Here is a 27,465-nt window from a genome sequence, read left to right on the forward strand (position 1 = left end):
GTATATCTACTTATAAATTAAAAAGTAAATCTGTTTTCTGTGAGGATCTACTGTGACCCCTGAAGTCTGAGAACTTTATGATTTTTGCTGCTTTCCAGGATAATAGAGTGCATGGTACTACTGATAATAATGGACAATTGGGTATGCCCAAAAAGTTTGGGTTTGAGAATTAAATAGCTACAGTCACTAGCCTGATAAAGCACACATTTCTAGAATGCGTCTTCTTTGTTGGCTCATGCTCAGAATAATTGCAGAGCATCTTTGGGCAGACTTACCCTCTCAATAACTGCATTGCAAATGTGGGTGTGTTGACTCTATGCCTTGCTGTTGTTTTGGTGTGGGTTGTGGTGTGTTTTTTGTGGTTTGTGGGTGGGGTTTTTTTTTTTTTTTTATGGTTGGACTTGATGATCTTACAGGTCTTTTCCAACCTTAGTGATTCTGTGATTCTGTGAGAAGTTACCCATTTAGAAAACACCTTTCCCCTTTTCCAACTCATATAAAAGATAGGTGGAACATCCTATGGGGATGCTCCTTAGGGGGAGCAGAAGATAGAAATTTTACAGGGGTTAGAGAAAGGGAGAGATTCAGTGACAGCTTAAAGAAATTATAAAATTCCTCATCTTTGAAAGCCTGAGCCTCAATCATGGCTACAATGCATTGGAGAATTGGAGAGATGATTGTTTTACTAACATTGCTAATTTAACCTTAGGGAGCACACAGGGTGATATAAGATGGCTAGTTTCACAAAACTCTCTTGAAAGGACATAAATGAAAAACACTGTAGTCTTAAAAACCAAAATGGCATGAATGAAATCAGACTTGACAGCGTTAGAACCAACCATTCTTGCTATACAATGTTTTGGAGAACAGCCTTAGAAATGGACTTTAGCACCATTGTGTTAACTTCTGCACTCTACTACAAGAAAGGCTAGGTATGCTGCCTTGAGCTGCATACCTGATCAACAAAGCAGGTCAAATTCACCTGTGAGAGAAATGCACCTGCTGAGCTCAAGATTGTATGGGTTGTAAGTGTGGAGGAACTTCTACCACGGATGCGAATTTTCATCTGTAGCACTAAAAGGGATCCCAATCTTTAGGAAAAAAGTACACAGAGGATTTGAATGGTCTGGAAGAAATGTTCTGATTTTGTTTGAGATAACATTAAAAAATCTAGACTTTAATATTTTCTTTAATGAACAATTCTGTGGGAAAGCATACTACATTGTTACCAAATAGCTGGGGACATCAATGCACTTGATTACATTTACAATCCAATTTCAAGCTATTCAGGAATAAATTGCCTCATACTGTATAGCGACATGTTCTTTATTTCTCTGTCATCCATTAGTCTCATAATACATAGAAATTATGGTTGTAGCACCGCTTATGAACAGTTACGTTTCACACAGTTTTCATTGTTTTTGTTACTACTGAGATTTAGCCTTATCAAACTGTACCATGCAGAAATTTACATACATAAATTACTTCAAAAGCAGATTTTTCTCCTAGATGTACAGTTCATTAGCTCAACTTCTTTCTGTGACAGGAGCTTGAGATTTAGCTCCCCGATCCATATTTATATGAATGTAAATTTTAGAAATGTGATTCCTATTGTTCCCTGGCTGGCATTTTGGCTGATCAGCTCTTACGAAAAACAGGATGCCTATTTTACATCTAAATATGTATTCTAGGACTACACTGACTATTTTCAAAGCTTTGGACTTAAAATTTGTAGTTATAGCTATTTGGGGAAAACGTAATAAAATAATTTGGTTTCCACTTATATCACTTTAGGAAGTACTATATCTGTATATTAATAACCCATGAAGCTATACCTGAATAATTTACACTGCACTGTAAGTATCATGGATTATTTGGTCCAGTGGTAAATATTCATAATGAAAAAAAATCCCAAACATGAACAAATTTCAAACTGCTGTCTTCTTTCCTACTCTCAAAGACTGAACAATAATGCTGAATATTTCTTTGCATATCCATATGCTGGTTCATTTTCAGCAGATGGCCCCTAATAGATTGGTGTACTGTTGGTATGGTTACCCAAAGCAAATTTTTGGATCCTGACACATCGCCTTTTCAGACCTATGATCTCTCATATACACTTAGTGAAATACTTGTGTATCCTAGGGGAAATCCAGCATATAGCTTTTTGTTATACACACAAAAAGCTCTAGCTAGATTGAAAAAAATATCTTGGAAAAGTATAAATATTTACAGTCTGAAAACTGACCTGGAAAAATATTTTATAGCAGCAGTTACAGAAATAAACAATTAGGTAATATGATTTACATTTACGCTAATACAGAAAGAACTAAGTCTACAAAGGCATTTAAGTGAGTAAATAAGATGTGGCCTGTGAGATTCTGACCTAAATCCTCTGTCAATATAATCTAGAAAACTTTGCTTTGTCCATTTTTAAATGATTAAGATAATGAGCATATTTTTTAAAATCTCTTTAGCACTTTAGTGAGAAAGATTATAGATTCTAATAAATTTTAAATTCCATAGGTGACTTGAAAAACCTATAGAAAAGTTTATAACTAGAGATTACACTCATCCTATAAACTTTCTCGCCGAGGTTTTCAAACGAGCAATGGGGATAGCAATAAACAGAGACAAGTTGTGAGGAGAAGGCAGCAGCACATAAGCTCATAAGCGTGTGGCCTCCAGCTGCTTTCTTCTCTCTGTTTTTTTCTCCCCAGGGACACTCCGTGTAATTGCAGGTTGTAACAGCTTCGCTGTAGCTGGTACCATGGGGTGAGAGCACACAGACAGCCACTGCCCACCTCGACTGGAGGGGTGAGGACCAGCAGCTGCCCAGAGCAATCCATGTGTCCCCAGAAAGAGCATGGATGGCCTCTTCCTCCTTCCAGTCTTCCATGTACCTCAGTTTATGGACCATTAAGTATACGAATTAGGGAGGTGGGGTGGCCAAATTTATGTTAAAAAATGGAGTGGGAAGGCAACAAGCTAAAAAGATTTCCTGCTCTGCTTCATTCAGGTAATAAATCTGCTTCTCAAAAACAAGTGCTATCTTTTTCTGTGCTCAGAGAGATTTCTAAAGCATAACAAATAATTCTGGCAATTAATTATTTTTCTTCATGTTGGCACTTAACTGTCTTATATATAAGACCACTCCTACTGCCTTTTTCATTATGTATTTTTTTCTAGTTTAAATGAAAAAGACTGCAACAGAAAACTGCCTTTTTTATTATACAGTCCTATTGCATGCCCAGAGCAGACTCACTGTGTCTGCTCCATGACACTGGCATCCTGTAGAAAACTAAGGCTGCACTGGTGTCCTAATAATCCACCTGGGGGAACAAATATACATTGAGGAGATCCTAGCAAGCTGTAGGTTTTCGATGATTGACTTTTTAGCCACAACATAAACCTTTTAACGTTTTCATGAGCCCTTTTTTTTTTTAAAGAAAATGAAGAGAATTCAATTATAGAGAGAGCTGCATGCATCAGCAAAAGGAACCTTTAGGTCTTTGTGCACCTCATCAGCTTGAGCTAAAAGAGTAACTAGTAGCTATCTTGAGATGTACAACAGCATAACAGGAAGACAAGGCACATGTTTTGCCTGTAGGTTTTACAGATATATAGTAATAGAAAAAGGAACAGTGAAATCCTAGAATCCTGTGTTCAGTTTTTATGCTCTGCCTACACTTCTGTGCAACCATTCCACCCAGTCCTAATTTCAACTTTTTCTTGCCTCTTACTCCTTTTCATTCCTATGTTCCTTTCCTAGTCTATGTCCCTACTTTTCAGGCATGTCATCCTCCCTCTAAATTTCAATCTTAATCTAATTTTAAACCAGAGCTAGTCCCTCAGAGTTTGCCACTTGAATCTCGAACTCAGGCTCTATGTTCCAGCATACTCAGCTTTCTTGATCACTTCTTACAGCCCTCCCTGCCCCATTCAACTCTTTGCTGTCTCTCAATCTTATTTGAACTCTCTGGGAATTCTTATCCAAATTCAGTCTCCCTCCTCAACTCCTTCTCCCAGTCTATAATCCCAAGATTTTCCCTATTATTATTTTCTGGAGACACTCCCATTTTCTCAGAAGCCATTAGCAGCTAACCTGATTTCTCATTCTCAGCCTCTTCCCTGTTCCCTATTTCTTGGCCCCACAGTTCTCTTGCAGTGCCAGCCTCCCTTCCCCATGCTGGTGTCAACAAAGTATGCTGTACAATCTCCTAGCCGTCTTTGCAATGCATGGAGACCACAGCTCTCTTCAGAAGTCTTTTAAGGACTTATCAGGCTGAATGTAAGAAAACAAGTTTGCCAGCCTGCAGCCTGACAGGCCTAGCTAAGTCAAGTTGGACTGGTAAGTAATTTTTCTCTGTTGTGGTTGGTTGTAGCTTTCTAACCCTGGGATAGTACCAACATCTTTTCTCAATACTTGTTAAGCTCCTTAACCCTTTCTCATCTGTGAGAACTCTACAGTCACATAGTAAATTTAAGAACAGATAAAAGCTTATGAAATATCATCAGTGAGAGGAATAATGTTGGCAAAACTATAGCAGCAGAAGTCTTAAGAAAAGATGCTGTTATACATCTCCTTGTGCAATTATATTCTGTATTTACCTTGTAACAACATTGTCAACATAAAGACATATGCCACCAGAAGTCTACAGTGGTAGTAATAACTGAGTACATTGACAATATTTTCAGTGAAAATTAAACATAAAACATCCCTCCCCTGATGTCACAGTTAAAGGATTAAGTATGAATAGACAGAGCTAGAATGTACTATGTTATGGGTAAAACAAGCCTATCATAGCAACATCAACTGAGAAGTATTGTACTTTCAAATACGAACTGCAAAAAGCAACTGATCCAGATCATCATGCTTTATTGTATTCACCTACAAATGGTCAAATACTCGTCTCTGTAGGAGCAGAATATATAAAGCTTATGGAGGCTTTAAAAGCCACTGCTTTGAATTTGTTACTATTCTGGTCTTTGTCAAAAGTTAATGGTCTTTATTTGGCATACTGGAGTTGTGCAGGAGCAGTCACTACGCAGGACTGCTTTAATGCCCCCTAAAACAATGCAGTTCCCATTAAAAAAGACAGCTTCACAACCTTCTAAATTTTACCAGAAGGGCTGGCTTCTTCAAACGGTTCAGCTAGCTAAAGCTTCCCTAGGACACTGCATGCTCTTCTGCCATTTATATTCTCCTCTTTCTCTTCTTATCCACTGCCAGTCCTCCTCTGCTGGCGAAGGAAACATAAAAGCAGTCCCCACCTCTCACTGAGCAGAAGATATTCTGCTGCCCAAACCAACAGAACGGAGACATATCAAAAACAGAATTGTACTTCAATTATAAGTGTTAGTTATTTTTAATACTAATTCTATTCTACTTTCCATTATCTCTACTAACCTCTTTAACACGCAAAAATAACATATTTCCCCCTACTGATTTTGTAATTTCCATTTGACAAAAATTGATTCCCTTGCACCCCTCTGTTTCAGATCCAGCTAAAAGTAATACATTTTTAATTTGTTTCCTTTGAGCCTTAGCAAGATCAAAGATGGTAACAGAGCTCTGCGAATCTTGCAAAATTTGTCAGTTAGCAGCCTGATAGCAGGAGTATAGTCTGAATTTTATTCTTTGTTTTTTTCCAGTAACAAAGGACTAGATGTATAAGAGAAAGTAAGTAAGAGGATTGTGAGATCTTTGTAAACAGAAGTTAACAAAAATCTTCACCTAATTCAAGACATCCTACATAATTTAGTTCCACTCTCCACTGCACTAAAATGGAGCTATAGTGTATTATTACTTAACATTCTATACATTTTCTCATAAGGAGAGAGAAATCCACTCATCTCTTCCCAAAGCCATGTCATACAATTAAGATAGGTGTCCAGTAAAATTTTGGAAGCTTAATAACCACTCCCATGAAATGAATGAACCAATATTTTTCACTGTTTGGAAAATTTTCCTGATGAAAATATCCAGGATGATGGGCAAAAGTGGTATATCTAAATGTCAGATTTTATTGTCATACTTATATGCAGGTGGAAACTGAAGTCACCACAGATGAATAGGATCCACAGTACTTAAATAATTTTGGAACCTTGTACTCCTCTTATTGAAACACCAGTCTACTCTGTCATGGCACAGCTAATCCAAAAAACATTAATGTGCTTTTTCCTGCAGCACTACCTTTGTTTATTTGTCAGTTTAGACATTGTTTGTGAAAATCTCTATTGTCTATGCTTCCATTGATACAAAGTGCTTTGTCTGTAAACTACATCTGCTAAAAATGGAAATGTCCTTCTTGCAAGACATAAGTAAAGAATGCCATGTTTTTTAATCAACTCTTAAAAACAGTTTTATCTATCCAGGCAAATCAAGGCCAGAAAATGTATGACTAGTAAACATTTATCATGGGTAGCTAATTTGTTCTGCATTAAGAAAACTGTTGTCTTTTATGATTCATGCTTGTGTTCTGGAATGGGATATCCAAATAAAGCAAACCAAGATAATTCTGTGGAAGAGCCATTCTTTAAAGTTTACTGAACAAAACGTATTCTTTACTTAATTCCAGAATATTGAATAAGATGCCGCAATAGCCTTGCTGTTTCCAGTATTACTCAGAGCAAAGCATCTCATCGGTCAGCATCCAGGTGTCTGAAAGTTTATCTCCCTTCTACTGGTCAGTGTCTTTTTAACTCATCTTAAACCATTTTTAACATCCAGCTGTGAATAAACAATTGCAATTTGCAGTTGTTAATGGGCCTGTTGAAGAACAGGCAGTTTACAGAATTTGAGGATTATGTTTAATTAACAGACAATGAAATTTAATATGGAATAGCAACCTGAAGCTCTAAAATGAAATGTTTTCTAAAAACCAATAAAGCAAACACTTAATGACAGTCCACTGAAGTACCTGTTCATTCCTATTTGGAACAATATGTATTGTAGAAATGGTAAAATTCTCAGGTTAATAAAGGTTATTAAGTAAATGCTTTTATGTGTCACACTGGCAGTATCTTGTGTAACTTCAGTAATTTACAAAGATTTGTAGCAATATAGCTGAAAACATATTTGCAATATAAAATTTCATTTTTCAAGAAGGTAAAATACTGGCTCAGCTTTGATTAAAAATCTTTAATACAGGAAGTGTAAGATCCTTGAAAAATATATGCTGGACTCTGGTAGCATAAACTGATAGATTATAGTGGACCCTTTGCACAGGTGCAGAAAGGGTGGTCTCCACTTCCCTCCATCCACAGTATCCCATTTCTGGTACAGAAATTTCTTATAATTTTACTTGATTTTAAGATATTTGTCATTTAGTCTTTACTATTTTTTACATTGAATGATATTTGGGATTTAATTATCAAATATTTAAGCAAACCTGACATGACCAAATAGTAGACGGAAGGACTAGGTGGTTGTGTTGTTAAGGTGCCAGAGTGCTAGGTCCAGTTCCAGCTGTGGCACGTACTTCCTTAATAATCTAAGACATAAATCCTCTCAGAAACTGAGTTAACTCTCTCTGTCTACCTAAAGCCCAAACCTTTTTAGGGATAGGTGTATCTTGTGGTGACAGCAACTCCCTACATGTTGCAACTGTAGAAACAATAACATAGTTCTAACAACAACAACAAAATAATACAGCTCTTCCATGAGCACACACAGAGGGAAACAAGCAGAGGAATCTGACAAGGTTTTGGAATATTGTTCTACTTATTTTGGGTGTCAATGACTCTTTACCACTTATTAGAATAAATCTATTCAGCTGCCTATAGGAACTGCATTTGGCGCTACTTCTCACTCTATAATAATATTAATTTTCTTCTCTGTTTCATGCACATTTCTCTTAATGTTTTTTCCATCAAAATTATTTCTATTCACCAGTTTTCCCATTTTCAAATAAAACCATCTGATTAAAAGCACTTCATGTGTGAAAAGAAGCTCCATGGGAAAAATATCAAATGAACAATACAAACACGAAGTGTTGTACTACTCCTAAGCTAAGCCTAAGTGTTTACAGAAAATGTTCTGTACCAAAAATGCCAGAGATGACTGATGTGGTTCAATTCTGATCAGTCTTAGGGTAAGCTTATGCAATTTCAATCAAAATTAGAAGTAGAAAGCTGTATAAGCAGCACTCTCTCTTGCTTCCTCCTATGAACCCATCAGAAACTTGTGTGTAATACCTGTATCCCAAACAGACATATACAGAAAACATTTCATAACAGCTGTGAATCTACCGGAAGGAGACCTCTGGATGCTGAAACAACATGTTAAATAAGAGTGAGGATATGAATTCACTTTGAAAGTTTACAGCCATCTCCACTGTCCACCGCTCATAAAAAAGACTTAAGGGCTGCTGCTCCACTCCAACTCTCAGAGACTAAAAATGAGACCAAGAAAACCCCAATATCAAACCATTCAGGATCTTTGAACATATGAACAGAGTCAGCTCAAGTATGGCCATCCAGGAAAAGTGGCAAAACAGTTAGAAAATTATATTAACAGAGCAATGAGAAAAGAGTTTACTTCCCCTCACCTTTTTCTTCATTTTTACATTTTTGAAAATTGCATGAACTCTCCATGTTTTTGCAAACATTGCTCCAAATGCAGTTGTGTATCCCACTGTAAGAATCCACGTTCGGACCTAAAAATATATATATATAAAAAAAAGACAAAGCAGTTTAATTTTCAGTAGACAATGTGGAAATCATAATTTCAGCCAATTTTTTTCTCAAGATCTTGAGGAAAAATATTCAAAGAACTTCACAGAAATGTTGACATTTCAGAATTGTCTCATTCATTGCTTTCTTGCTTTTTTTCTCCTCCCTCCATCCATTCCCTCTCCAAGTATAACAAATCTGGATGCTGAATTAACAATCTCTTCCATATATAAAAACATAACACAGTTACAATATTGTGCTTTTTTTTTTTTTCACTTTTATTGTGTTCTATGCAGGTAGAGGAAGGAACTAGTGGAGGAAAACAAGAGACTGAGACTATAAAAACTACCCAAGGAACTAATATTAACAGCAACATCTTGAACAGAAATTAACAGAGAAGTAGAGATGTTATTCAGACTAGTTAAGAGGAAATTGTACTATGTGAGTTATGCATCACTTAATGCAGACCCTGAGCATTCTGGAAAGATAAGAAAAACTAACCTAAAAATTATCATATAGGGGAAAATGGCAAGACAGGAACATAGCCTTGATGGCCAGGCCTCGGGGACAAGACCTGAATCAAAGATAATACCCACAATATGGGTCTGAGAAAAAGGAGATGGTGGGCTTAAAAAGAACGATGGAGTAATGGGACCTTGAGCTGGCCACAGCTTTGATATAGACCTATCTAGACATTTTACTTGTAGTGAGCTTCCCAGAGAAACCAAAACATTTTTAAACTAAAAAAGACATGATGTCTTTAGAGTAAAAACTAGAATGACTTCTTTTTTAATAGAAAAAACTTACATTGACCAGGAAGGACAGAACACACGTTTCAAAAGCTTTTTGTGTAATTCCCCACCTGCCCATAGCATCCTTGTAGGTAGGTCCTCGCTTTCAGACTTGGTTTCAGCTAAGCCTGTGACTTTCAGAGTTGTAGTAAGCTCTGCACAGCCCCCTCTAATTCCTTGGAAGTTTCTCTTTTCGTTACCCTGGAGGTCTGGCTGATTGAAAGCTTGTCTGCCCTGAACAGACTATTTTCTTCCCCAAAGAGGGACCGGAGACTACAGAGCGTAGCAGGTGGAAGACCATGCGAGAGGCACAGCAGGAAGCTGGAAGCCTATAGCTGAATCTGAGAGCCTGAGAAATCACAAGGAGGAGGAAACAATCTCCTCCTAGAGGAGAAACAATCTCCTCTCTAGAGGAGAAACTCCACCTGGGCTGGGTGTCAAAAAGGCAGACTGCAGAAATGCAAACAAAGAAGTAAAGATAAAATGCACTGTACATCGCAGATGGAAAAACTGGGGGAGAGACAATGGCTAAAGACAGCGAAGGCAAAGCTAGAAAAGGGGAGAACAAGCCTTCTTTTGACCTTGTGGACCATGCATCCTTGGCTGGTAGAGCTGGTTTTTGATATTAAAAAAATTCGACTTGTGGAAACCAGGACATTCTGAGAAAGGATTTTGAAAAAAATCTTTAGACAACCTAAAGGAAATTTTTCACATTGGAAACCAGCCTGGTTTCACATCTGAATTCTGAAAAGTTTGCAATTTTTAATTTGTAACTTTAGGACATGCATACTGATGTGAAACTAGGTGCTGTAGTAAGATGTGAAACTAGGTGCTGTAGTAAGATGCAAAACTTGGGATCTAAGATCAATATTAGGAATAATCTAAATGTTTCACTTCTAAATATGTTATCTAGTTTTTGCCTTTCCAAACATCTTCAGAATTTTCATTTTTATATTTGAAATGTAATTTTTTTCCCCCAAATTTTCTGTAGAATAGAAATTCTGATTTTTAGTAAGCATAATAGTAAGCATGATACTGGGTATCAAGGGGGAAAAGAAAAAAAAGATATGGCTCACTCAAAAAATACTGATAAAGCAATAAGAGACATAAAATGACTACAGTTTCTTAAAACAAATGAATAAAGAAAGAAGATGCATATGGTCATTAATGGTGACTTAGTGAGAGAAAAGTACACACAGAACAGGCACTTTGGGTCTTGGCAAAGAGGAGTGTATGCAAATGGACACCCAAAACTGTCTGAGAGGGCATATGCCCCAGCAGTGCGCAGAGACACACACCTTGAGTGTGCACGTGGGAACTCAAGGGGTGCTGTCTCACTGGTGTGGGCATTACCAGGTTGCAGAGATACAGACAAAGGCAGAGATCCCACATCTCCTACAGGATGGGTGTGTTTGGGGAACCTGCACCCCCAGAAGAAAGGGTGTGCTGGTAACCCATGCATCCTGTGGGGAGGAGATGTCTGTCCTGTGGGGAGGAGATGTCCTGTAGCGGGAGGTGTCTGCATATAACTCAGCGCGTGCGTTTATTAGAAAATATTGGGATTACATATATACATATAGAAGACCATTTAGATATTTGTATGTATATATTAACATTTTATTAACCTCTACTGTTGTGGTTTATCTGATGCATTGCTGATTTTGACCCTGAATATATAGTTCACTGATTGCTGGTTAATCTTGCTATTAATAAAACCAGTAAACCAACTGCAATTAGATTCAAACCATGAGGCTTTTGCCACTTTGTGACATTCCTGAATGTGGTATTGCAAAAGAAACCAGTAACCAAAAAAAAAAGGGGAATAGATATTTAGGTCAGCAAAGTATTATTTTTAACTTAAATATTTTTCCCAGTCTTTGCTCGTTATCTATTATCATACATTATTCTAATAACTTCAGTAAAACCACAGTTAGATCAGCTCTGAGTGATTTAAAAAATACGTTTTGTATCAACATGTTCATATTAGCCAGTTACATCTTTTTGTGACTTCACATCAATTGAGCTGCGGTAGCCATACTTAGCATTCAATCTTTTTGCTGCTATTAATAAGTATTCAGCTCTTTTGTGTACAGTTTAGTGTTATATTTGGCAAACAGATACATGGTATTTTCATGTCTCTAATAAGACTGTTTTGTTCTCACTGAAACAGTAATTGCCTCTTGGGAATAGTAATAAATTCAATTATGCTCATAATATGTTTCTAACCTGATATTCAGAAAAAAGTTATTTCTAGCATTTTTTGGCTCAAAAAGTTTTACGTATTCTTGATCTGAACTGTGCAAATTAGAATAATATAACTATTTGCTATATTGGAAACATTGGAGCTGAAACATACCAGGAGATTTTGTCAAAATGAGATCGCTGTTGCTAAGAGTGAGATGGTAAGTTTCAGATGAAAATGAATTTTTAATTTTGAAGAAAATGACCTCGAATTTGTCTGCTATAATTCATTAATGCAGCCAGCAAAATGAAAAATTCAACAAACAGCAAAAGCCTCTGAAATTCATGTATCTGCTCATTTATATTCTTAAATGTATTATACCTCCAATCCCACTCATTTGAAAGAACATGGTAAAAATAACACCAATAATTGGAGAGCATGACCATGATGTTATACAATCGATCAGTAATTCTCTGCTGTTGGAAGTTTTTAATGATGCATTTCGACCGAAGAAGCTGAGGAAGATCACCCTCTCACCAGTACCCACCAAATGAGCAGGAAATGCACCTCCTTAGAAGATAGGAAACTTGCATTCAAATCCCTACTCCAAATTAGACACAAAACCTGAAAACATTCCTATGCTCCTCCAAAAGGAAAATTTGTAAAAGATAGCTACTGTTTATCTTTTTCTTAAAAGGTTAGGTCATTACAAAATTCCTCATGCCTTCACTGAATTTTAGGATATACCTTCAACTATCTGCTTATATTTCTTGGTTACTTCTTTTTTTGAATAAGATGTTTTGACTAATTGAATAACTCCTACAAATGTTTTGTTTTCTATCATTCAAAGACAAGTCACCAGTGTCAAAGGAGATAATACTGTTTGTTATACAACAACCAAGTATGTCTATGCAGATGCTAAAATGCAGTTTCCTAGTTCTCTTTTCTTTATACTTCCTACACTATTTTGGTTTAAGGTCTGTTTTTGAAATACTAGGTATGCACCGATGATTGGAATTTGTGCTTTTTATGAATTGCTTGATAGAAGCTCTTACAGGTGCATTACTTGTGATAACTGAAAAAGCTAGAAATCATTTATTTAGTGGACAGCACAGTTGACAACGACCAGATACTGATAGTGTCTCCACAGAGAAACAGACCATTCTGGGTCATTTTCCAGACTTGGAACAGATATAATGTTTATTTAAAACAAACAGAAGTCCACCTTTGTCAAATATTAATGTTTAAACAAATGTTGCTAAAGAGTCACTGCATTTATGAACAAGATGCTCCTTACATCTTGTAGCAACATTTCTTTTCAACTTCCTTTTGCAACAAAAAGCCTCTGTTTTAAACCTATCCATTAGGTGCTAAAGCTCTTTAATTTTCTGAAGTAAGACTACTCTTCCATCATATAATGAGCACTGGTATCTTAACAGCCTTATATAAAGTTACTTCCATTTGAATCATATGTCCCCTCAACCTTGAGCTTCAGCTGGCTAGCCTACATTTGAATGCTGCTATTTGATACCTTCACACAAATCTGTCTGCACCTTTCCCATCATCTTGTTATGTGAATGGTGAAGTGATTACTATTTATACATCTGTGTAACAGACCTACAAAGTTATTTGATATTACAACTCATTATTAATAAAAGAAGCCATCTAATTGTGAACAATGAGTTAGTAAGTGGAAATTAGTAAGTGGTGAAAGCATCAGAAACATCCTGAACAAAGAAGTAAAAGTCTCTCCTTGTTTATATACTCTAAGAATGAAGCTTACAAACAAACCCACTATTTTAGGTACTGTTAACTTTCAGATAAACAACAATATTATTTGAATTTATTTTAAATAATTTATTTTAAGACAGTTACAATTCTATATAAAATTATAAAAGAAGTTTCTCTTGGAAAATGAACTGAATTGATGAAAGGTAAAAAGTTTCACTTTTAAAGAAGTTCCATTATTTTCCCATATTTGACCACAACTGCATATGCATTCAGAAGACCACACTGTCATGAACTGACAAGGAATGCCTGGGAAGGTATTGAGCTCATGAAAGCAATAATAAAAATTTCAAATGCAGTTGATCAAGAAAGTGATGTATTTTACTTCTCTGTTAAGTTGAAAGAAAAAAAATGTAGCAACCTTCTGAACTGAATATATTACACATTGTCTTTTTTTGTGTTGCAGCTTTTAATTTGCTATACTGATCCAGTTTGCCAGTATCAAGCAAACAACAAGAAGATGGGATTAAAGATCGGAATGAAGAATAAAGAAAACCAAATATCAGCACAAAGAACTTCCATGTGTTGCATAAAAAGCTACAAACTACTTATCACCTGTCCAGATGACTCTTTTTTTTTTTAATAAGAGTTATTTGAATGGGATAGTGAAACAGCTTGGTTCTTTAACAGTTTCTTCTTCTGTTAGCAAAATATTTAGATTATGTTTCTGCAGAGGAATCACTCAGATTTCAGATTCTTGAAAGCATCATTTTTACCATCTCAAGACCTTAATTTTAATGGTTTCTTTTAAACAAAAACTTTCAAATCTTTCTTTCATAGGACTTGACTCTCCAGACACTCTCCAGATTAGTTTATGAGATTCAGACTGATTCATTTTGAGAATATCCATAATCAGCCAGTTTTGCACATGTACTGGGTTGGAAGCTGCAGTGCCCACAGGGTTAGGCTGCAGCTGAATGTTAGAGCTGAGCAGCTTGGTGGCATCTTAGTATTAGACTTAGGCACTTAAAAGTGACAAATGTGAGAATAAACCATGCTGTGGCTTTAGCCCTGGAGACCACAATTATCTTTAAGTAGACAATTCTGTTGATTTCTGTGAACTACTCATGAGTTGAAAATTAAGCACCTTCTATTTTTCTTGGCAAACTGGGGACATAAAGGATAATTAGGACGAACAGAAGTGTGATATCTCAACAAGTTTTCACTGGGGCTTGATCCTGCTTCTATTAATCATGGCAAAATCCCCAGTGTCAGCACAGGCAGGCCCCAAAAAATGAGCTCATCCATTTGAATTACACTTTTCTCATTTATATCAAACATTTTTTGACACGTGTTTACGACTTTTAACTCATTCTTTAGAATTTGTGTGGCACCGGCACAGTTCTTGTAAAATGTAAGTGGCAATAACAGTAGAGAATTGAATCCTGCTGTTTTCACATAAATTAAGTACAGTGGTTCTTCACATGCTATGAGATCTCCTGTAGTGATTTCTTAATATATTTCAGACCATTTTTCAGAATTAAACCATGGGTAGTGTAAAGGATATTACAATTGCTCCTGATTCTGTAAGCAGACTTCAAAACCTGGCTGTTGTCCTACTGAAGGAGAGGCAAAATGTTCTAAAAATATTACCTTAATAAATCCCTGGCAAGATTGTGGTGTATTTGCTTCAGCATATGAAATAATTTCGTTTCAATGATCTATTCAGCCTTGTAACTTTTGTCTCTACTTTTTTTTCCCCCAAGAAAATGTCATTTACTAAAATAGAAGCTGATCGGGCTCATGTTAAACTCAGTAACAGAATTGCCTTTGAATTAAATAGGAGTGAGATCAGACTCAGACTGAATGACAGTGAGGACAATTATGGAAGTGATTGTACAGAAAAGGGAGATTAAAATTAACAGCTAAACAATTAAGTAGGAAATAAACTAAAGAATACACGCAAAATGAAAAAGGCTAGACTAAAAATACAAACAAAGGCTGTAGTTTCCAGAGACAAAGAAATGGAATAGAGGTCCAAATCCTTTTGCAGTTCAGTAGGAGCTGAGTGTCTATCTATTGCTTTTTTAATTCCTGGCCAAAATTAAACAGTTTGAGGAAAAGGATTAGGCAAATATAAAGTCCAAAGTGGGGGGAAAAACCCCAAACCTATGGTAATGCCTGAAGAGCATAAAGGGTATGAATAAGGAGCACATCATCAACTATTAGCCAAATATCAAGGCTAGATGCTATTTGGTAGCACAGGGTCTAGTCCAAGTGGCTCTTGCCCATAGTACACCAAGACAGCCACAGCTTTGAGGTGGCACTGCCCAGACGTTTTCTTTTTAGTCAGTTCCCCCAAAAATGGTTAAACAGAGAAAACTCGAAGTGACAAGGGAAGACAAAGCAGAAATAAATAAATAGACAGAAGGTTCATGCATCTTCTCCTTCTCCCTGCTTTAACATTAAAAGCACGTCCCTGCTTCCAGAGCAGCTCTCCACCAGCTCCATGACTTTCAGGGTTTTAGCAAATTGCCCGGCATCCCCCTCACCCTGCAGCCTGCCCCCATCCGTAGCAATTTCATGACCTCTCACAACATTTCATAACCTCTCACACCTGGCTTTTCCTCCCTGCTCCTCACTGCAGTCTCTCGGCCTCTGTATGATGTGGTTTTCAGAATGTCTCTCCACTCTTATACCACCCTGCAATCATTACCTTGCGCAGGTTCAGGGTTTCCCAAGAAAAGGTGCAATGTGGACCATGGAGTTCCACCTTGCCTAGTTGTTCTCTCAGCAGGGCAGACATAAGACTATGAAAAATTAGTAAAAAAGAACAAAACTTGCCTTTCACGTTGCTACAAGACACAGAGTCAGAAGTGTTCATGATCCGTAATTAAGAATAATATTAGCCAAAAAACCCTAAGTTCTTCTGAAAATCTGGATACATTTAAAGGTGACATTTTAAAGTACACCTTTGAGAAGATAAGCTCTACAACATCTACTGTTGCCATGAACGTACATGTTCTCAGGATATCTGATTGAGAAAAACACAAAGTCTGGATAGTCACACACACTGCACTAGGTAGCTGGACTTTATCAGCGGTATCTCTACTTTTCTGTTCTCTCTTTCTGTCTCTCCACCCCGCCGCGCTGTTTGGTTCCTTCTTTCTGTACAAAGCCTGTTTCCAAATGCCTGCATCACGGCTGAGAGCAACTGACTGAAATCTGAAAGCCTGAGCACAACCTGGGATTGATGAGGGCACTGTTGAACAACACAGGTGTGCAAAAACCTTCTTGTGCTTTGATTACTTTATCCAAGGCAAAACACTGACAGAGCTTAGTGAGATCAACCTGCAATCATAGAATATCTGCCTGGTTTTGGCAGTTCATGTCAATTATGCTATTCAATGAGATAAACACAATAAAGCATGCTTAATTTTAGTGACTCTAAATTGCAAGACTTAGATCCTCTTATCTTGGATGTAACACCTTTGCAAAACTCCAGAGTGTAAAAGAGACTGGAAGACAATTGCTGTCTCCAGAATAGATATCTCCCAGAACAGCATTCATCCTATATTGGAGTATTCCAAACAGATATTTGCCCCTTCTCTACCACTCCAATCACCCAGTGCAGCACACTCTCTAAGAGAAAGTGCTGCTACCTATCAGGACTAGCAGGACTGAGGAGAAGCTGACCTAATACACCAGATCTTTCTCGGTGGAGACTATGGGCATTTTACTGCAACCTGAAGTTCTTAAAACAACCCTTTTCAGCACCAACCCAATCAGTTCTATCCAGAGAATATGAATATAATTTTTTTTACCTACTTGAGAGAGATGCGTAACAGAGGAAACTATGATCCTCCTTACAGCCGTAGTAACCTTTCTTTCATCCCATAGCAGTTTGAACTTGCAAAGACATTACTCGTCTTAAATGCAAAGCATTAAATTCTCAGTAGAACGTATTACAGAAGTCTAAACGTTATGATCATATCTAATATTCTCTCTATTTTAAGTATCTCTATTTAGTATGTCAGCTTAAACTCTATTCATAGGATATGTCACTGGCATTGCTAATTTTGAGTCTCTCTCTTCCATATAATGAATGCTTTCAATTATTTTTCCACTTGCTTGCATTTTTTCCAGTTGGCATCACATCTTGTTTCACACCCTTACTTCTAACTTCTTTTTTGCTATGATACCATGGTAATTTTGAGATTAAAACCAAAGATTCTCATTCTCTCTCCCACATATCTGAAGCACTTTCTATTTTGGCATACAATGCATTTAATGAAATATTGTATTGCTTTTCCTTTTTCTGTACAACCAATAAAGTTGCTATTAAATAAGACATGATCTAATGGTTCTATAATATACTGACCACTTTCTCAGAATTCACTGCTTTGGATAGTTTTAATTCCATGTAATTGAAATTTTACAATATGACACCTAATCTCTAATTCTGACATGGAACTAAATAATGCTACATTTGGTATTATGAATTCTTACCATAAAAACACAAGTTATTATGTATTTAAATATACTTGATTACTTTTCCATAGAAAATGGGCATACCAAGATAAAAATGAATTAGTTTGGAAACCAATTACCCACTGTATCACAGAGTCAACACTGTATCATTTCAAAGACTTATATAATACCCCTATTCAGCAAATTATTTGACCATATGTTTAAAGTGCTTTGCTGACTCTCAAATACATGTAACACTTGTTCTGTGTTTCAGCATATTGCTTTATATATCACATCCTCCTACAACCAGTGCCTTACACAGTGGAAAATGATGGTACAACTTATCAAAGAAATCCTTTGAAATTTTTAGGTGTTACTGGTGTAATTTTGGATCATGTTTCAGTGTCCTTGGAATATTACAGCGTAAAACATATGCCATATGTAGATGTAGGTTGTAGAAAAGTCAAAAAGACCAGAGATTGCAGAGCACTTCACCCTCCAAACAATGCTACAAACACTGTGCTATAGAGGAAACACAACAGATTTGGAATGTAATACCTACAATTTGGAAACCATTTTTCCTGAATTTTGTGAGTAGACTCAGGCATATTTAAGGATCTCCTATAAGTGTTGTCAAAAAATTACGAGAAAATTAAACAGAGACCATATATAACATATCTAATTAAATAAACTTGCTATTGTGTATATACTGCTACTCTGGTGAGATCTAATCACTTTTGAAATATAGAAGACAAAGAGGGTGATTACTTGGCTTAGAGAGGGGATAACACTAATGACAGCTTTTTAGTTTTGCATCTGCTTATAAAAGCTGAATCAAAATTTTTACTTCGCTACAAAAAACCCTCTCCCTTCATTGACATGGCTTTTCTCTGTGCCTGAGATGTAGTTGTTATACCCACATGTTTTTGGCTCAATGGCTTTTTGTGATCACTCTCCATTGTAGCTGGTTCTTTTAAAGATTAAGCCACAGTCTTGCATAAAATGGGAATTTTAAACTAATCTCTAAAATGGCTAGAATGGGTAATCAAAATCATGCATTTCCAGGGAAATGAATGATCAAGAGAGATTTGTACTGGCCTGATCCTATAAGAACCAGTATCTGTAAGGAGTCCTTATGAAACCACTAAGCATATTGCCCATATGGAAGTATGGATGTTCGTGACATGGAGCCAAATGTACGTGCTGTACCCAGCACTTAGTGGATGTTTTGGGGAGAAAGGAGGAGAGACAGAAGAGTTACTGAACAGAAAAGTGGGTTTGTCTCCCATATTTATGAATTTCCCAGCATTATTTCAGAGTTTTCTAGATACAAGGAAAGTGCATTGCCACAGTGAACAGTGGCCATGTAAAGATGATTTCTAAGAGAAGCATAAGCTATCCCATTGAAAAAACTATAATTGGAGGAGGAAATTTTATAAGAATTGTTTTAATGAGCAGGAGGTTAGAAAAAAAATTCCTGATAGGTTGCTTCTGAAGGGTTTATTGCATCTATGAATGTAATACCAGTCACTGACAGAGGGATTCATAAGATAAATCAGTAGCCATGTACAGGAAAGCACAATCAGAAATACTTCTGCACTGGACTGAAAACCTGGAAAGCCAAGACTGGGGAGAAATCTCACAGACTCTGCTCTGTTGATATAACATTTAGCTATGTTAAAAAAAAATAGATCTCTGCTTAAGGCATGTGGCGATACTTCTTAATCAAAGTTCGGCTTTAAGAACACAGTATTCTCCCCCACCCCTTTCTTTTATTGATCACTTGAGTAAAGTAGTTATCTTACTCTAGTGCCCGTCCAGATCTTTCCCTCTATGGCAGATAAACAGACTTAACATATTGTGACAGACAGAAATCGGAAAAAAAGAAGAGCTATGTAAGATAAGATAGAACAAAACAGCCCTCACTTAAATTTTGTTGCATTTAGAATATGAGAGTAATGGTTACATTTTGAGAAGCAAATTAGAGAAAAATCAGATAGCAGAAGTGTTCTAGCTCAGAGGCACAGGATTTTGGATGTTGGTTCATTTTTCAGAGTTAAGACTGAGCTGTTTCACATTTAAAGGAGAACTTAAATTTAGTTTTATATAGCTAAATCTGGATGGAAACCTGTTCCCTAGAACAGCTCCATGATGATAAGTACTTCTGGTTCCCACTTTCTTTCCTTCTGTTCAGCAATGCTTGGCTGCTTCAAGAGGACGGTTGTAGGCTAGTCATACAATGACCTACAGCCTGGCAATGAAGTCAGGAGCTCTGAATACAAGGCTGAGGAGACATCGGGACCTAAAGTTTGCACCTCCTTCCACTAGATTCTTCTGCCACAGAGGGTGAGAAAAGAATGGGGACTGACATCAACAACTGGTTTCCTAATGACACTTCTGCTCCATTAGGAGCTGGCTCTCAAAAAAGGACATAATTGCTGGATAAAAAAGGGATTCTGGCTTCTCCCACTTCCTATCAGCCCCTATATATTCATAGAGTTGTATACTTAGTTTGGGAGAGGTCAACAGGATTTTGAAGTCTTTGAGGCACCTCCTTCCACTGGCTGTATAGAGAATTTGCACTCTAGGTGTAGGAAGACTGGATATTCTCTCCTTCTCCTTTGTTTTGCTGCTAACGTTTAGGTGTCTAAAATACAGCTGTATCCAGGCCCAACTAAGGAAGCTAAGACTTTGCCCAGAAAATCCTATATGTTCACCTACACTATATGTTCTAGTGCATCTTGACATGTACTAGAGAGATCTTGGGTGTTTTGAAATGGTATCACTGAACAAGTCACATGATACTTCACTTTTATAATGGTTTTAGCCAGTATGGAGGATTTAAGTTGAAATATTGGGAGGTATCTGCACCATCTAGCTTTAGCTAACCGACTTTCATGCTTTGAATTATTCTCTGGAAGTTTATTTCTCTCCAGTGATGACATCAGAAATTCAGACTCCTAAACAAAGGTTCTGTAAACTGCATCTTTCTAGAGACCTGAAGAAGGATCAAAAACATAGTGAGGATAACTCCTGAGTAAGTCTAATATTCTCAGGCAATAGACAATGCAGTGTCTTAGGATTTTTTGAGGAGAAAATATTTCATAAATTTAAATGCTAGTTGAACTGGTTTTGGAAATAATATCCTTGCAGCGAAGTTCTTTCCCTTTCTTTGAAATGTCCTCTGAAGAGCAGAATTCTGTAAGTCAAGCCGCTCCCAGAATTTAGTTTGGAAGCCTCCATTTTAAAGGGTTGAGTGCATCATCTAATACTAATGCTTATAAAGACGCACTGACAAAAGTAGAAGACTACAGTAGGCAATGGTAAGACAAAGTATTTGAGTCTTTGATGCTCACATTTTAAACCTTTCCAGTCTGTTGTCAAAGCAGGATTTCTATGAGATAAGTCATGACAAGCAATATTCAAAATTTTTCATGGAAGCCTAGCTACTATAAAACGATGCTGGAATTAGTCACAAAAATTATTCTAACACTGAAGCTGAGAACTTACCATAGTTGGAATCGGTGCCTGGTTGCAGTGTGCAATAAGCTTCCAGTACTAGCCAAAAAGCAATAACAGCCAAAACCTCCTATGAGTTCATGTAGCAAATCCAAACCATAGAAACATCCTTATTACAGTAGGCAAGTAAGACATAGCAAGCTTCTAGGTGGACATATTTCAGAGTTGTTTATTTTGATCTAACTAGAATATATTCTACATGGATCTAGGCTTGTGTAACTTTATCGTCTAGCCTGGAAATAGTAGTAGAAGTCTTTGGAGATGCAGTAAAAAGACCTGAACAAGCAGCAGTCATGAAGCATAAATTAATATGGAATCTATAAAGAAAACATAGTAGCTTCACAGATATTATTAGCTGTCATGCTGCAAACACAGCCTTCAATAAATGATCTTTATATATATAATTTCAAAACAAGAAAGCACATCTACTCTTTTAGTCTGAGGCCAAATCCCAATGCACCTGAAGCTTTCACTAATAATAACAATATAGCTTTATGCATGTTTCAGAATTTGGTCCCAGAAAATATCTCAGGAAAGAACTAAGAGAATCAGTGATTAAATGGAATGAGACATCCAACTACTGAACTTTTCTGCTTGCATATCTTGCAGAGCTTTCTGCAAGACCATCTTAAACTAGAATATATGGAATTACTTACTGTGCAAAGTGTCTCAAATGTCTTTTCGGAGACAAAGGATCCATCAAGACCAAAAAGAAAAATAGATGCATAAGAAAGCATCCCTCCAAGGATAATAAGGTTGTTCATGTAGGGACTGGACATCTTTATTAGTCTATGGACAAAAGGTGATAGTGCATTAAAGAGGAAAGGATTACTTCTAGGCTACTAGAGCAATAAAGAAGAGCTTTTTGTAACCAGGCAAACAGATAACCCTTCTTGTAGAACTCCATGAAATCTATAGACATGCACACTATTTGCTGCTTTATAAAGTCTCGCATTGTTTCAGGTTTTTGAATGTTTAGTAAAAAGACCTCCTATTTTACTGATGGTTTAATTAGCTAGGGTTAATGTTAATAGCAGACAGTCAAACATAAATACAAAAATTACACTTTCCAGACAGTATAAAAGAACTTGTCTTAACAGGTAGATGATCTGTTTCAATGTGAATATATTACACGCTGATTTCAATTAAATAGTTCTAAAATATCATCTTTCCACAGTTTTAACATTTTCCTTATATATATACACACATAGATGACAGACTCTACAAACATGGCATTTAAATACGAAAAAAGTAGTGATAGAAGTAACATGGATGTCTTACTTCTGATTTCTGTTTTTGATGTTAAAGAACAAGAAAGCACTGGCCATTATCATTCCTAAGATCGTGAGGGCAGAGAGGATGCTGTAGAGAGGCAAGGAGATCTTGCGTAGCTCCTCTTGTATAATTGTTTTGTCCTTTGGAGGTTCAAGTCCTAGAATTACAAGAAGAAAAAAGGCTAAAGCTCAGCCAGATATAGAATTTCTGTAAGAAAATTTGCCTCTCCTAAGTACTATACCTCGATTTAGCAACTGTGAACCACATCAGTAGCTGATGAGATCATTGACTTTGACAGACATATGTTAGTCACGTTGATTGACAAGAAGGTTTGTATTTCTGGAGCAGGTAAATATCCTCTTTGGAAGAAAAAACACAACAAAACCCCAATGTAGAACCCCGTAAAATATATGCTAACTATCCTCATTTTAAAATGTAAATAAACACTAAAATGCATACTATGACTGTAAATTTTACCAGGAGGTTATGCTTTCCTGAAACAAGTGACAGAGCAATGAGTAGAAAACAGAGAGCATCGTTTCTCTGCGTACTGTCATTATTACCAGGGCAAATTCAAACCGCCTGTCTAGATACCTACCACAGCTGGAGACCAGCCTTGGTGTGGCATCACTGGGGCAGGGATTGACAGCCGTGGGGGGCTGAAATGACATCCTGGGCTGTGGGCAGGGTGGGGAAGCCCCGGGACAGGGTGGGGGGGGAAGGCAGGGCTGATGGTGCCCTCAGGACTCTACAAAATGGAACAGTATGGAAAAATGATAGCAAAAGTTTTATAGGGACAGACCCATTTTGCAAATTCCTGCAGATGTGGACTTGAATGCCTGAACTTAAAAACTATGTTTAAAGCCATGTGCTTGATCAACAGTCAGCTCCCACTAATTAAAGGCTTCTCAGTTTAATGAGAAGAATTACTTTCCAACGACTGCAATAAAGCTCTGCATTCCCTACTTCCCACCCTCCATTTTACCTGCTTACTAAATTTTTCCTTGGTGCAGGGGATTGGCAAAAGGCCTTTTGCATCACTGTCTTCCTTCAGAAAGGGATTTGTGTGCCCTACAGTGCCTGAGCCTGTCCTTTCACATCAGCTCTCCGTGGGGCTGCGAGGATGACCACACTGGGTGGAGCAGCTTCACTTCAGAAAACGGCTGCACAGGCAGAGCTCTGTGCACCCGCTGATCACAGAGCTGTAAATAACTGACTAGCAGCTGTCATAGCTAAATTTCACATCCACTCTTCTGCTTTGCACCTAGAAGAATATTCAAGGATTTGTACAAGTAGAGAGAATTTTATCCATACCAGTTAAGGTGAAACAATTCAGACAGTGGAAACTTGCTATCCTTCGGTCTTTATGCCCAACATTTCTGCAAAATTATTTCCTTTCAGGTGATCACAACAAAGTGACAGTCAAGGGACTATTTGCTGATTTGATATTAGAGAAGAGTACCTGAGATTTTCCCCTTTTCCCCTTCCCATCTCAGAGTGTGCGCTTACAGTACATGACACTTCACAAAATCAGGCAACAAGTGACAAATCAAAAATACAATAAAGCACGTGTCCAAATTAAAAGAACTAATATTAAAGAAAAAAACCCACCCTGCTGTATCTAAAAAATACAGTGTATTGATGATTTGTATTTATTAAATATAAACAACCAGTGATTCTATAAAATGTATTTTCTTATTTGTGCAATGGCCATTCAATTCTGTTGCTTCTAATATTACAAATTATTGTTCTCTTATGTGCAATTTTATGCAATGGTTTAAACAGGACTATATCTACTACTCTTCATTTCAAATACTTAAAGTTACTAAGTTTTTTATACTGCCTGGAAGATGTAACAATGGTGTCCTCCACACCGTGTACATGACTGCCTCAATGAAAAGCTAAGGTGTGTAAATGGAAAAGGTTCACTGTGAGTCACATAATGCATACTAAGAGAAACCCAAGACAGGCTATGAGCGGAAGGAGCATCAGATGCAGTCAGAACAAGAACTAGGAGTCTGATCCTGAAAAAAGCCTAAACAGAGAATTTTCCCCCATCATCTATTGTCCAAAAAGGCACGGAGTTATGAACAAAACCTGCCTCCTGTTACTTGGTTCATTCTGTATATATTCTCTGGAAATTAATCGTATCAAATCAGTATTCAACTACATCATCAGTTCCTCCCTGCAGCAAAAATAATCTTCTGGGTCCCAGACTTTGTCATCTGGGACAGATTCTGTATTCTTAATTTCCAAAGCCTCATTCTCCAGACAGATGTGAGAAGTGCATGTAGCTGTGCTCTTCTTAATTCCAGCGAAGGATACCAAAAGGAAAGGTGGAAAGCTCCGGCAAATGGACAAGCAGTCATGGATTAGATCACTGCAGTAAAACTCCAATCATGCTCATGCAAACCTTGGGTTTTGGGACACTGGAGGCAGGTGTAATAGAGCATGGGATACAACAGCTTGATACTCATCCACCACTCCCAGGGGAAATCACACAGGTTTCATGAAGCTGACTTTACCTTCTATTACTGAACTGCACCATAGCACAGCTCAAGATTAAATCTTAATTATTAGCTTCAAAAAGAATGTATATGTCTGTATTCAACAGGAGAGACCCTTAAAAATTCATTTCAGCTGACGTCTGGCTGCCATGACAATATGCTCAGAAAAGCATGGCATGCCTACACTCCAACTGCTGTGAGGGCAGAGGAAATCCCCATGTTAACTTCAGAGCAGCCTGGGGAAAAAAAACCTGCAAGAAGATACAGCAACACAGGCTGTATGCCTGCTGTGGACCTTGGGAGTTCTGCTGGGCTGAACATCCTCTCTAGCCCTGTTTCACATGCACCATCTCAAAGCTAGGCTTGGTATTTTGAAATCGTATTTTCTAACTGCCTAACAGACACCTCCCAAAGAAAAACAACCACCTCCTTCTTGATGGTGTAAACATAGCACACGAGAGCATCCTTCAGGTGAGATGAACTGGGGGAGTGGGAAATGGGGATGAAATTAGAACATTATTGGTTGGTAGAGATAAAACAGAAGACCTATCTGCAGCTTGTTGAGATATCAAAGAACATTTGTATACACATATAATTTTGAACTTGTCCTGATCATTGGAACAAAAACCAATTGTACCATATCAAAACGTTGCGATTTTCTTTTCAGAATTCTCCTTCTATTTTTTTAAGCACAGCTCAGCTCCCTTACTCTTTATACAGTGCCATAGTTTTTTGATATTAAAAATGCTAAAACAGTTCTTTAACAGCATGCAGTCTTACAAACTACATACAGCTCTCCATGTCATTCCTGTACCTCTTTCCAGTTTTTCTCTCTTACCTTGGAACCTGATGCTGTTGTTGATAATTTCCAGCGTGTCAGCCACAGCATTGTACTCTCCCACCTTCACTTCCTTTCTTTCTGCAGAGAAACAAACAAGAGTGATTGTTTATGGCAGTTCACATCTTCTCAATTATTTAACTGATTTTGCCTTTTTTGACAGTACGTCAAAAAGGAAAAGAAATATGCCCGAAGTGTATGAATTATTAAAGCAGAATGCCAGACAGCTAACATCATTAAAATAAATCTTTCTGATTCTTTAAAGAAGCACAAAATATTTTTAAGAACTCATTTACATAATCAGGTAATTGTTACTGGCCATAGACATCTCCAGCTTAAAGATCACACACTTACGTACTGGCTCACACTATGTAGGACATTTTGCTGGGAGAACAGACATGGCTAAATCACACGTTCCACTCTCATTTAAACAACTAGGACATCTTGCTTGTGAAGTATTTCCCAGGAGAGTCATAGTGGCAGGCTCTATCCAGTATGGAGTAGACTGGCTAGTTAATAGATATGCTGTAAATCTGATTTCTTATTCTGACTGGGAATTAGCAACTCATTAGCACCCTGACTGCAAAACATGCTGTGTTATATAAATAAAGTCAATGTGAACTTGAGCTAAAATTTTACTGTTACTCTCTGCTATTTTGGGACTATCGTCACATATATGGCCTTCTTGTACCTAATGGAGTAGAGTAATGTAGAGTAATGCAGACATAGGAACTTCATTTGTTTGGCTGCTGCCTTGGCCACAGTAGCTGGAACTCCAGCACACATTTGTCCCACCCTTCTGATGACATCTAGCATCAATTACTTTCTGCTATTCCTGTTGGGGTTTTTGTATGGCTTAGAAGTGCAGGAACTTACTAAATTACCACTTTTACACTAAAATTTTTACATTTTGATCAGAGACTTATAAACCACAGGCACATTGGCTAAAGTTTTCTTCAATGAGCTGGCTCAGCAGAGCCAAAAATTTCCTTTCAGGCCTCTATGTCTGGACATGCACAACCCAATTTACATTTAAATTCTGAGATCATGACCCTATTTGTGACACTGATTTTGGGAGCTGATGATCTTGAAGTAGATGGCAAATTTGAAAAGACTGTATTTCACCCAACAGCTCCACATTAACCTTTTCTCCTTTCTCACTCAAAGTGATTGTGCCTGTTCAGCTCTGCTGAATGGAGCAGCTAGCTCCATTTTAGTAAAATCTACAGGCTGATTAATACTAATCTGAGAGCTCACAGGAGGCAAAAGTTTTCCTTACATAAACCACACTTTTTATTGTTAAAATTGTTTACACAGAACTGTAGACTGGGCTGCAAATCTGGCAGGGATACCTAGGCATTTGCTATACCCCCATGAAAAGCGGGTGTTTGCAGTTCTGAAAACTGATTTGCCTTTCGCATGACCATGATCCACTTGTGGGGCTCTAAGACTAGTTTGGAATAAAAGCATAATACCCTG

The 27,465-nt window shown here is 37.3% G+C and overlaps 1 protein-coding gene across 1 annotated transcript in view; it reads right to left on the bottom strand.

Moving 5' to 3' along the window:
* GABBR2 (gamma-aminobutyric acid type B receptor subunit 2) overlaps positions 1-27,465 on the bottom strand; it is a 506,706-nt gene that overhangs the window by 154,715 nt on the left and 324,526 nt on the right. Inside the window, exons 9-12 of the mRNA XM_059815457.1 lie at positions 25,987-26,067; positions 22,648-22,798; positions 22,023-22,155; positions 8,553-8,660 (exon numbers count right to left, since the gene is read on the bottom strand). Of these exons, the coding sequence (XP_059671440.1) occupies positions 8,553-8,660; positions 22,023-22,155; positions 22,648-22,798; positions 25,987-26,067 (473 nt within the window). The remainder of the gene's footprint in view (positions 1-8,552; positions 8,661-22,022; positions 22,156-22,647; positions 22,799-25,986; positions 26,068-27,465) is intronic.

This window comes from Gavia stellata, chromosome 3, assembly GCF_030936135.1.
Source record: "Gavia stellata isolate bGavSte3 chromosome 3, bGavSte3.hap2, whole genome shotgun sequence".
NCBI lineage: Eukaryota > Metazoa > Chordata > Aves > Gaviiformes > Gaviidae > Gavia > Gavia stellata.